This window comes from Nothoprocta perdicaria, unplaced genomic scaffold, assembly GCF_003342845.1.
Source record: "Nothoprocta perdicaria isolate Ctin4 unplaced genomic scaffold, notPer1 scaffold_379, whole genome shotgun sequence".
NCBI lineage: Eukaryota > Metazoa > Chordata > Aves > Tinamiformes > Tinamidae > Nothoprocta > Nothoprocta perdicaria.
In genome coordinates, this window is record NW_020455620.1 from 349,308 (window position 1) to 361,353 (window position 12,046).

The following is a 12,046-nucleotide window of genomic DNA, read 5'->3' on the forward strand; positions in this document are numbered from 1 at the left end:
AACCGCGGCCCGGCCTGGCCCAGGCAGCGGGCAGGGGTCTCGGCCTGCGGGGCGCCGGGGAGGCCTCGTCCGCGCTGCCGCCGCCGCAGCAGCCGCGCGGGGCCCAGGGACCGCGAGCGGCCGCTGCTCCCTCACCCGGATCTTGCGGCTGATCTCGGTGCCGATCTCCATGGCCGCGCAGTTGCCCGCGCCCCGCGCCCGGCTCCGCTCCCGCCGCAGGCCGCGCCGCCGCCGAGCGCCGGCCTCCCCCTGCGGCGCCCCCTGCCGGGCAGCCGCGCCGCCGCCGCGGCCCCTCTGCCGCGACCTCGCGGGGCCGTTGGGAGCCGTTAGCGGCCGTTGGGAGCCGTTAGAGGCGCGGCGGCGCTCACAAAACCCCGTTCAGGCGCCTGTTCCGCCCCGCAGGTGTACGGCTTACATCGCAGGTGCGAGGTAGCTGCCGCTTATTTGCTTGGGGGTCAGACCCTAAGGTCAGGAAATGCTTTTAGATATTTTAATTACTTTGGTACAGAATACTTCATCCTTTCCTTAGTCAAGTGTAGCATTCCAATTTTATTTATTATCGTTTTCTGCATTTCAGGGCTTTTGTAAAAGTTGCCTTCCTGCAAATAACTAGTGTATTTGAGTAACTTAAGATCAACTACCAGCTTAATACTTTTTTAAAGTACAAAACTTGATTTAAACATTTTAAATATATATAGAATTATGCAAAATATTAAAATAGTTCTTTATGTGATACTACAGCTCTCCTAGAAGGTAAAATTCCTATTGCCTTGTACTTTTGTCACCCCATGTGAGCACAATCACCCAGAAGCTCTGAAATGACTTGTTTTCTTCACAGCTGCCCGGAAAATGGTGAAGTTCCTTGTTAGGCAGAAAGAAGCTGGCGTGTGGACTGGTCTTCACCTAGGCACAAGGTATCGTTTGGAGAGGGACAAAAATACAGGGTGAATAATAATAACATGGATGAAAAGGAACCTTATTTGAATCCCACCCTTTGCGGTCTGCACCAGTGTCCTTCATACAGCAGTGCCAATTTAGTGGGGAGCAGTGTTACAGCAAGCTCAGCATACAGCTATAGAGTCTTGAATGCATACTGGCATTGGCTAAAATGTGGTGCTGTTAATAGCCCTATTAGAGCGATCTCTTTCTGTACCACAGATCCTAATATTTACCAAACCTAATACAGAAATAGCCTAGACTGCTAATTATCTGAGCTGTCTGCATGACCTTACGTAAAATGTATTGTTATTACAATGCGGCTAGCAGCAGAGTAATTAAAACATTCCATTTTAGCTTCTAAGCGACGCATTTCACTGCTAAGATTTTGAATAAGTTGTATTCTTTCATTATTGGAACAAGAAAAATAATTATTGAGGAATAAAATACAAATTACTTTTAATTAATCAACTGATAAATGGATTTACTTAAACTCATAAAAAAATTGAATTCCAAAAAAACGGGATCTTATCTGAAAGGATAAATTCTTTGTAAATAATAACTGTAGCTCACTGCTTCAAGTTGAGAACTCCCTTATGGCTAGGAAATCTGGCCATTTTTTTTTTTTCTAGGAAAATACTATAATTATCTTATTCGGTAGAATTTATTTTGGCAGTTAATAGCTCCTTATAGGTGAAAGTTAATCTTGCAAACATCTGAAAATTCAGTCTTAATAGGTACATAGTATGCTAATTTTTCTAGCACAAAAAAAAAAAAAAAGAATAGGGAGGCTTCATATACTGAGCCAGAATATGGAAGTAGTAAATAAACTGAATTTGTTGAAAGGAAGACAGCTTTCAAAATCACATACAGAATCCAGAGATATTCTGTCTTTTTATTCCACAAAAGACCATGAATTGACTATGTTGAATTGACTATGTTGCAGGGCTGGTGAGTAAATTACAGTATTTCCACACACACACTCTGGCCCCGACTTGTTCAAGCTTCTTGAGAGTAAGTCTTTCACAAGTAATTTCTGGGCTATCTAGTATTGTTTTTTTTTTTTTTTTAACACAAATGGATGAATCTTCACTAGGATGAGCAAAAGAAACAGGCATACTAGGCTTTTTTTTTTTTCTTTTTTTTTTTTTTCCCCTCAGGAGAGTGGCTGATTCTGCGTACCTTTTGAATCCTCTCCAGCGTTTTGTCTTTTTTATTAGTTGATGTAAAGACCTGATGCCTGACATAATTCCCAGAACCAGAGCAAGATGGGTATCAACCTTCACCGTGTTGACTAAAGTACTCCGCTTCATCCATGTCTCTTGACCAGCGTGGAAAGAAACCAAAACGGTTCAAGGAAAGATGATGTCAATAAGATCCAAATAGGCTAATCCTCCGCTGTGGGTAGGTACTGCTCAACCCAAAGGGCAGAAAGTCTTCCACCTGTGCAGGAGAAGGGCTGCAATACTCATCTGTAGGGCATGCATTAATCTTTACCTCCCAACAAAAGCGCAAAGAAAAGAGCATGGCAAAAGTTGCAGATGTTTCTAGCTCTGCATGTCAAGAGACTGCTGGCCAGAAGCAAACAAGAGAATCCAAAGCACAATACACAATATAGGTAACAAGGCAATAGGCATCTTATTGAGGTATCTGCATCAGAGATCACTCTGTTTTCATGGACCCCTTTTGCCTCTTTGTCCTGACTGTTTCATAGAGTTGGTAGTTGGGACAAAGCAGATAAAGGAGAGCTGATGGGGCATAATATTAGTCAGAAAGGGAAAACTGAAGAAAAGCAGCAAGTTAGGATACAAACTGGGGTTATCAAAAGCAGCAGTAATAAAATGAATTTCAGGAAGTGGTTTTTTGAACTCAAAAGGAGAAAACTGTAGGTTTTAGAGAAGCATATTGGTCTACCTCTTTGTACTGAGCTGATGCATTTTCCTTAATGAAAGAGAGGGATAACAATAGAAAATTAGAGAACTCTAATAAATGCAACTTCCAGGCAGGGAACTGGGCAGGAAATGGGTGTGATCAAGGCTGAGGATGGGAAATATAACAGATGAGAGAGCTGAGGCCTTGTTTTTCAGTATGAATTGTTTAGCAATAAGAGGAGTTTCCTCTGTTGCCTTTACCTAAAAGGAGGAAATCTTTATGACTTGGAACCATCGAGTATTTTATTGGTCAGTATTCTGAGGACAATAACCATATTTCTGGCCTGTAGGCAATACCACAAGAAAAGGCGATCAGTTTAGCTCAGTTAAAAGTCAGTTTATTTGACTCAATGTAAAATTTCCTTGATTTAGTTATTTTCTTGGCGTATGGATTGCTCATCAAAAGTGTAACTATGGCAAGAAAAATGGGAAAAGCTTTTCTAAGTGAAGTAATTCAAAATTCTTCAGTGCAGATATTCCCTACATATTTCAGCTGAGAGTAGTGTCCTCCTGAGTCACTTGCTGTTTGCATAGTCAATCTGCAAGTTAGACCTGCTCAGACAGTAGCATGTGCAGTCTGTGTGTTTAATATCACCAAGACACTTTCTAAGTTTTACAGGTGTGAATCAGCATTCACACATTCACTTGAGCATTTTTTCCTCATTCTTGACCCAGTTCAAGTTTGTATATACATCTGCCTGGCCCGTGTAATGTGAAAAACCATTACATTTCAAATAGCATGCAACAATGATGATTTTTTTTGTTTGTGCCTCAATATATGTGGGACTGGGATGTGGCCTTTGTATGATCTTTGCATTGAAGTTTTATTTAATTATATGCACATAGTACTTGATAAGACAGTTCTTATTAATAATGTAATTGCTATGAAGCCTTTGGCAATTTTACATGTTTATGAGTGAGGGCTGAAAGATTAGTCTTCAGTCAGCATTTTATTGCAGTGTATGTTACTAACAGATGAAACTGTGTGAGGACTTTTGTTTTTGGCTGTAGACAAAACGTATGTGCAGAGAGCATTTAGCCCGGCACACACTGCTTAAACCTTGAAAATATTTCCAAGACACACGAAAACAAGACCAACAGATTTTTTTGTTAAAGAGACTTGCTTGAATTGGAAAGGCTTAAAATAAATGATCATATGATTAAAAAAAGCAAGGATTGCCTGCTATTTGTTGTAGCCCCTATTTCTGGCCCGCCCCTGCAGCCAGGGGAGCAGCTGTTCATTGCTGACATTCTCGCTGCCAGGCATTCCAGCTCCCTGAGGTCATGGGCTACAAGCATACGGGCCTTCGCTTTAATTCTTTCAGCGTATCCTTCCGCATGGATAGCGCGAGGGGAACGCCTCCAGGAACAGAAATTAAATGCACACACACAGAGCCACGCAGCGACGTGCGGTTTGAAAATATTCCAGAGAAGGTATTTTGCTCTCATGCAGCGCAGCCTTGCATGAGACGGGCTGCCTCAGGAGCTGCCTGCCGCAGGTTTCTTTCGCTGTAGTGTTTTCTTCCACCCCCAGCTCCTCGCCGAGTGGAATGATATCCAGAGCAAGTTTTTTGAGACAGGAAGTGAGGAATGTTTTCATTATGAGTGATCTGAGAGGAAGGTGGGTTAGCCGAGATAGCAGCTGCTTGGTGCAAGAGGAGCACAATAAGTCAGTTTGCGAGGAATACAGATGAGATGGCTCCAGGAGAACAACTCGCGACGTGCTGTGGGGGGTTCTCAGCTACATGTATGTGAAAGGAGACTTGGAGCCTTTGGATCGCTGCAAAAGGTAATGAGAAAACAGCAAGCATCGCGTTAGGAAAAATAACTAGTGGGTGATCTTCTCTGATGTGTACTTTAAGGTTGAAGCGTTTCAAGCATGTGTTGTTTGAAAGGTAAAGGCTGTAGATCTGTTTGCATCTTTGTTTTTAGGCATAGGGGAGGTTCAGTACATGCACTTGGTGCTCTCTTTTAGTCCAAGAGTCAAGTCAAATATTAACTGGTAAAACAAGAGGAGGGTGGGGTGTTCTCATTTTGGGGCTTTTCAAATCTCTCTGAAAAAAATATGCATTTTAAGTGTTTGAAATAATAGAGACTCTATTGCACTTTCCTGTGTTACAATTTATTTTGCAGGATATCATTCAGCCAATGGCATTTAAAATCTTTGTAGAGTAAAATACTAATTATTGAGAGGAAAGTGGGAGGTAGAGGTAAAGAGGGAAGGTGTCACGGTCTCAGTAATTGTTAGTCACAGCCACGTTGCAGAACTTCTAACATAACATTTTTAAATGTGCATGTTTACGTTGAAATATAAATGTACAAAGTTTGACCGCTTTGTATTGAAGCACACATTTTTAGCTGTTGGATGAAAATCCCAGGCTGGCTAAATAAGGCTTGTTGTTGTAGAGTCGGTCAATATGTAACTCCTGGCAGTTCCGTATGGTTCCCTTTTGCTGAAGTAGCTTCACAGCCTTTTAGATGTATAAACATTTAAAATAATGCACAAGCCAAACACAAAAGCAGCTCTCACTGCAGAATGACAGCAGCTGAATAAAAGCAGCACTGCACAATTTGTAAGAATTATGCAGCGCTAGCTATAAAAGTCTCTGAATGATACCTGTTACTCTCCAAACTTTGGTCCACAATAATAATGAAAATTAATTCATACATGTACTGAGTTAAAACAAAATTTTCTGGAACAATCAGCAGAGCAAAATATGCAAGCAGGAGAACCTAACCTTTAAAAACTGTGATTTAAATTTCCTTCCTATGTCTTCCTCTGTGCCTGTATGCATGGAGAAGCTGGGAAGGTTTGAAATTGCCAAATGTCAATGTTAGATTGCCTGTAAATTTCACCTGGCCGGTCAGCTACCATTAGTGAATTTTTTCCATGCTTTTTGAATATTTTTCCAAGAGTCCCATGGGGACCTGAGAATGTGAAAGTTGTGCCATGTTGAATATTCTACATAAAGAGATTGAAAGCAGCACTGTGCTTCCGTCTGCAGTTTTCAATTTGTTTTCTCTCATAACGGTAGCAACAAAAGAAAAAAAAAAAGTACAGTTGTGCACAGAACGTGTTGGAAAACAGGCCTGGGGAAGTGAGCTAAGGTCAGTCAGCCAAAAGTTTCCCTGCCAGGAATAAACCCAGTGCGAGATTCTGCTGGGAGTGGGCAGGAAACTGGCTGTGGAGCATTCCCTGCATGCTGCTCTTTGGGGTAGGATTTGGAGGCTCAGTGTGCAAAGTAATAAAAAGGGAGACCTTGCATATCCCTCATTTTTTTTTTTTTCAGGGAAAACTGTTGCTATCAATTGTTTTTTATTCTGCAGCTGCACTCAGAGAAAATCTCAGTGTTCAGATGGAGTGGTTTTATTTCCTTCCTGATTTGAACAGTAGCGATTAATCAATAAGATAATAAGATTAGGGATGCAGTCTGCTGGGCGACGGGGAAAGCGAGATAGCAGAAGGGCAGAACTGCTTCCAGATTATGGGAAGCATGGACATGAAATGTGCTTATGGCTGCACTTTGAACAGGTTTGTGAAGATGTCCTGGAGGAGAAAAGACACTTGGCCTCCTCTTCCTCCCAGTTAGGCCTTAAGCCTCTTTGTGCTTCTCTCTATTCCTTGCCATTATGCTTAAAAGAAAGCCCCATGGAGCCAAGCAGGAAAAATTCAGTCTCAAGGGTTTCCTTGTTTTGATGATACTACTTTATAGATATGTGTACAAGTAGTATAGGACTTTTTTTATGTATCTGATTAAGAGACTGGAAAGAATACTAGTCCCTCTGGTTTTCCTCCCTCCTCCACAGATAAAAGAATATATGAATGCCCTTCCTATCTGGAAGACTCTTCAGAAATCCATTTATTCTTTTTAAAAACAGACTTCTTATGCATACCAGCATTAGAAAAATAAAATAAAAGAGAAAATAAAAATGAGGGTTTGGCGGGGCAGTGGTGCCACCGCTAGAGGTGCTGAGGCAGCACGAGGGCTTCAATCGGGAACGGAGCTGGGAGGGAGTCGCACACGGGCCCCTGTCCCTTGTGCCCTCATTTGGTCTGGCAGCCGAAATTCAACAAGAGGCAGAACAGGGCTTTCCTAAAACCAGGGAGGGAACGGCAAGAAAAGCCTGGGAAGGTGGGGAAAGAAAGGCTACAATCTGTGTGTCAGGGAGCTGCTAGGAAAGGAGAGGTGAAGGTGTTTGTAGAAGGTGAGGAGTGTGTAGCTATCCTTGGAATAAACCCGATTTTCAGGGAAAAGTTAGGAAAAGAAAGCTTTGGTCATCAGGTTGATGGGGAAGGCAATATTGTACAAAAGGTTGTATAGCTGCTTAGCATAGGGAGTGAACTAGCTGCAATTCATGAAAAATTAAAGATTTTAATTGACTGGTAGGAAACAGTTAAAATGCATCTCTTCTTGCTCGTGACCCTCTCTCTCTCTCTCTTTTTTTTTTTTTTTTTTTTTTTTTTTTTTTTTTTTTTTTTTTTGCCTTTAATCTTCTGTAAGGCTTGAGCCTGTATTTAATCCAACATATAGTAGCTGAGAATGCATGCTGCGCTGGAAAAAAATGCTGGGTTCCTAGTTTTGCTCTTAGATGAAATAGTTTTGCTCACAAATGCATGGGGTTTCTACAGGTCTTTCATTTAAATAATGATTCAATTTAGAAATACTTCTTATTTTTAAAGCACTTCAGTTGCATTTGATTAAGGTCTCTTCACTTACTGAAGAATAAAATTAACCTGCCAAAGCCTGGTGGTGTCTGTGGAAAAACCAGAAACTCTGGTGCATATTTTACTATCTGAATGCATAAGAGCTCAGTGTTTTGGAGAAGCCGACTATTTAGATTTAGAAAAAATATACCTGTTTATATGCAGTTTCCCCATGCTTCCACTACGCCTTCACTCAGATTGTTTCTGATTCTTGCATGTTCTCTTTCGCCTCGTCCTAGAATTGCAGTGGATGCCCCTTCTACTTCTCTCCTGGTGGGAAACTTGCTTGTCTTTAATGGATACTGCTGGTGCTGGTTGATCTTTGGAGACTCCGCAGCTCCGTGTTTTTGAGAGGAGGCAGCTGCTTGCCCCTCCTCATCCTGCCACTGGTGGTACCTTTTTATTGCTAACCATCCCTGTGGGAAAAGAAGATGCCTCTGCCTTTTGGGTTAAAGTTGAAACGAACTCGACGTTACACAGTATCCAGCAAGAGCTGCTTGGTGGCTCGTATCCAGCTGCTCAACAATGAATTCGTGGAGTTCACACTGTCGGTGGAAAGCACAGGCCAGGAAAGTCTGGAAGCTGTGGCTCAAAGGCTGGAATTGCGGGAGGTAAGTGAGCGGTCGGAGACAGCGCGGCTTCGTCTCTGCTATGAGGTTACACATCTGGTGTGAACCTTACCACTTGGGGCAATATTTGCTGTAGCAGCTCCTCAGCGTTTCACTTGGGTCTTTATGTTCTCATTGGAGAGGCACTTGGATTCCAAAACAGTCACAAAACTTACGTCGCAGAGTTAGCGAATACCAGATGGAATGACATGTGAGAAGTGGCAGTGAAAAGAAGCCTAGTATGACAACCAAAGCAACATGTGTGGTCATTTTGAGTCCTGACAATGCTGGAAGTGCTTTAATGTTGAAAAGAAAAGGCTGTTTTCTGACCCAGATTAAGAGTTGCTTGGAGATTTGATGTTACTTTTAACTTATATGTTCATTTTTCCTTCAGCAAGCTATTTTGAATAAAGAAAGGGTTATTTGTGTGTATGTATTTTGGAAGGATTAATGCTGAGAAAAGAATCTAAAGCATGAAGTGAGACACATGTACCATTTACCAACTATTTGCTTTGCGTGTTCAGATACCCCAAATCTGCAGAGTATCTCTGAGCAAGCACTTAGTCATGGCTGGCCTCTTGGAGATGCATAGTCTGTACTAGCTGCATCTCTATAACTTTTTTTTTTTTTTTCCCTCCTCCTAGATGGTTTTTCTTTCCTCCCCCGAAGATATTTTGCAGGATTGCTTTGCATTTCTTCTGAATTCCTTAAAATTTTTCTCTTCTTCCACATATTTGTCACTTACTCACTCTCCTCTCTTGGATGAATTAGTTCTGAAAGGTTGAACTCTGAAATGTTAATTATAGAGTTCTATATAGATTACCACAATATGAGCAAACATTGCTTTTTTGAAATTTTGTTGACTACAGAGGTGGATTTGGTTACAGTGGCTGAATTCTCTTTATCCTGTGCAAACTGTCCTTTCCTACTAGAGTTTCTAACACTTCAGCTCACTGTCTAGTCATTCAGCTGTTTGGGACAACAGTTACAGATTTTGGGACAGAGTTGAGAGTGGAAACTGGTAATAAAAGAACAGGTTGGCTAAAGTTGTATGTATGAGAAAGATACTTTTGCTCTATTATGTGGTGTACCACACAATGGTGTTTTGAATACAAGATTGAAATACAGCTTGAAAACCCAATATTAGATGACCAAACCAGAAGAGAGGTCATAGAAAAATAATCTTTAGTTAATAACTTTGATTTTTGGAACTGTTATATCTTCGTTGTCAACTGCTTACGGCCTTGTTTAAATTTGAGCAAACAAATTGATGTTCCCAGTCCTGCAACCATTTTGGAAGAATGTAATTTTGGAGAGCCACTATGACTTCATCCTTTTTTGTTCTTTCTAGCAAAGCAAGTCTAATTATTCTCGTGGCCTTAACATACCCTTTATATCAACACACATCTGATATCATATATTTATATTTCAGCTGTTGCGTTCAAATGGAGTTTGTCAATTTAATCTACCCACTTTCAAACACCAGTGATAAGTCAACCGTAGGTGGAGAACTTAAATTTATTTGATCTGCAAAAGTCAAAGGCTCTGTCTTCTGGAGTGCTGACCTGTAACTCTTCATCATCTCTTTCTTTGGAGCTGTGCTCCTAAAATCCCCTTTTTTTTAATAAATAAATAAATAAATACCCTCAATTAGGAGTCATATATCAGAGTGAGGGAGTTGACAGTATACTATTGAACTTTGAGCAGATTCCTTCAGTCATGCATTCTTGTGTGGATTATTTTGGCAGGCAAAAGTGTTGCAATAAAAGGGAATGGAAAGTAGGGATATAAATCACTTTCCAGAGCTTGCCTTCAGAAAATGTTGTTTTGCCTTTAAATAGTCATTTTTTGCCAAGCAGATACTGGATCATTCCTGACTGCTTGCTGAGCACAAAGTTTTCAGGGAGAAAAATGTGCTCAGTATGTTGCTTAAATCTGCCAACAGCAACATTAGGCCTTGATACTGTGAAAAGCTGAATACTTTCTGCAGATGCTGCACTAAGCACCCTGAAACCACATGCGTTTGGACTGAAAGCGTTAAACACTGAGATTTAGCTCCCTTATGAAAACTGAAACATCCATTTTGAATATGAGTATACAGGATATGTAGTTATGATATTTGAGTCCCATGCAACTTCAGGAAAGTTTATTGCAGAAAGTATAAGCTGGAACTCTACCTTTGCAGGGTGTTTAAACATGGGATGTAACATTTATAAATGTTTGTTTCTGTGTTGGAGGGTATAATTTCTGAATTTGGCTAGTGACGCAATGGCTTATTTTTAATGTTGTGACATCTTTTGAGATAATTGTTTTAACAAATTTTACTTTGTTTAAAAGAATAGTCTTTGAATTATGACCAGAAAGTAATTTTTATTTTGTTTTTCCACATTTCCAAGTTGTATATGAGTTGGGATTAATAGTTAGGGTTCAGGAAGACTAAGTGTGTTGGCAATTTAATTTTGTTTTGTTAGTGCCATTACTAAATGGTAAGCTTACCCCCAAAAAAAGAAATTAAAATGAATACATTTAAACAAGAATATGTTCTGGTATTCCCAGAATGTGACTCATCAGCAATGGGAATGTGATCCAGCTCTCTTAAAATGAGAAACTGGGGAAAGAAGCCAAGGGAGGGAGAGAACATAAGTTATTTACCCTTTGTAGAACAGCCTGTCTTTTACCCTGTGAGATATATAACCAGACTTGATTTATGGGAAGAGCTATCTTTATTGCCAAGGTAGTATGTTCTAGTACTGCAAGTTTGGAAAAAATGCTGGGAGCTGGGGTTGTTAACCAGCTTGGAGAAAGGGTGTGATACTCTGCCCATCTTGCATCTAGGGTATGAGGATACAAATCAGATGTTTGAAAATACAAAAGTGTTCTACATGTTACCACTGCTGGGTGTATGTGGGATGTCTGGCAGAAGATGTTAAGACTGACGTGCCTCTCTTCTTGCGTCGTCTTTTATTTCTCTTTTCTTACGTTGCAGCTTTACCAGAGTGAAGGTGCAAATTTTGCTACTGTTTTGTACAAGCAGAGTCTGACTTCAGATGTGTGGTAGAGAGTTGGCCTCAACTGCAACAGTTGATGGTATCCAAAGAGTGGGAAGTTCTGTGAAGAGGATCAATGTGGTGCATATGGGGATTCATGTGTTTATTTTGGATGTGAACACAAAAGGAAGGATCAAGGTTATCCAGGAGCTGTGTATTAGAAATGCTTCTGTTCTGTAAACTGTTCTGTAAAGCTTTCCCCTAAAATCTAAAGAGCTCTTCCTTGGAGGAAAAGCAGTAAAATTCAGTGTGGTAGGTTGGTAAATGTGTGTTTACATGGGTAAAAAATGTTTTAAAGCAAGGAAAAAAAAATCTCTATTGGCAAACATATTGACTGACAAATAAAAGTTGGGTCAAGTAATGTCAGAGGAGTAGCTTACATATTATGTTTATGCTTTCTATCAGCTTGATAAAGGCTTGGGTAATGCTTAGAGAAATATCAGAGGAAGTAGAGCTGATCGTAGAACGGTTATGGCTGCCTCTCTAAACCTAATTTTGCTTAAAATTAGAGAGGAAAAGTTTATAAAGTTTATCAGGAGGTATATAAAAATGCAAATCTGTATTTAATCTTATTCATTTAAAGCTACTGCTTTTCCAGAAAAAAGTACCATCTAAAACATATGTTAATTTCAAGTGTTTGGTTATAGTAATTTAGGAGCCAGAATTTTAGAGAGCTGAAAATTAGTAGCTGTCTTAAATACAGTTACTGGGGTTTTTTCTCTTTTGAAGAGGGGAAAAAAAAGCTGGGTACAAGACTTATGCTCATTGTGCTTGTTTATTACACCAAGCAGCACAAAATGGATTAAGATTTTTCTGTGA

General features: G+C 40.4%; 1 protein-coding gene and 1 long non-coding RNA gene across 2 annotated transcripts in view; both read left to right on the forward strand.

The window, feature by feature from the left end:
• Positions 1 to 724: 724 nt before the first annotated feature.
• On the forward strand, positions 725 to 7,939 carry LOC112951928. Its single transcript, XR_003250300.1, has 4 exons — positions 725 to 753; positions 839 to 914; positions 2,097 to 2,340; positions 7,812 to 7,939. It is a non-coding gene; the product is annotated as an uncharacterized LOC112951928 (long non-coding RNA).
• The window catches only part of PTPN21 (protein tyrosine phosphatase, non-receptor type 21), a 33,267-nt gene continuing 29,160 nt past the window's right edge, over positions 7,940 to 12,046 (forward strand). Inside the window, exon 1 of the mRNA XM_026044700.1 lies at positions 7,940 to 8,183. Coding sequence (XP_025900485.1) covers positions 8,004 to 8,183 — 180 coding nt within the window. The 5' untranslated portion in view covers positions 7,940 to 8,003. The remainder of the gene's footprint in view (positions 8,184 to 12,046) is intronic.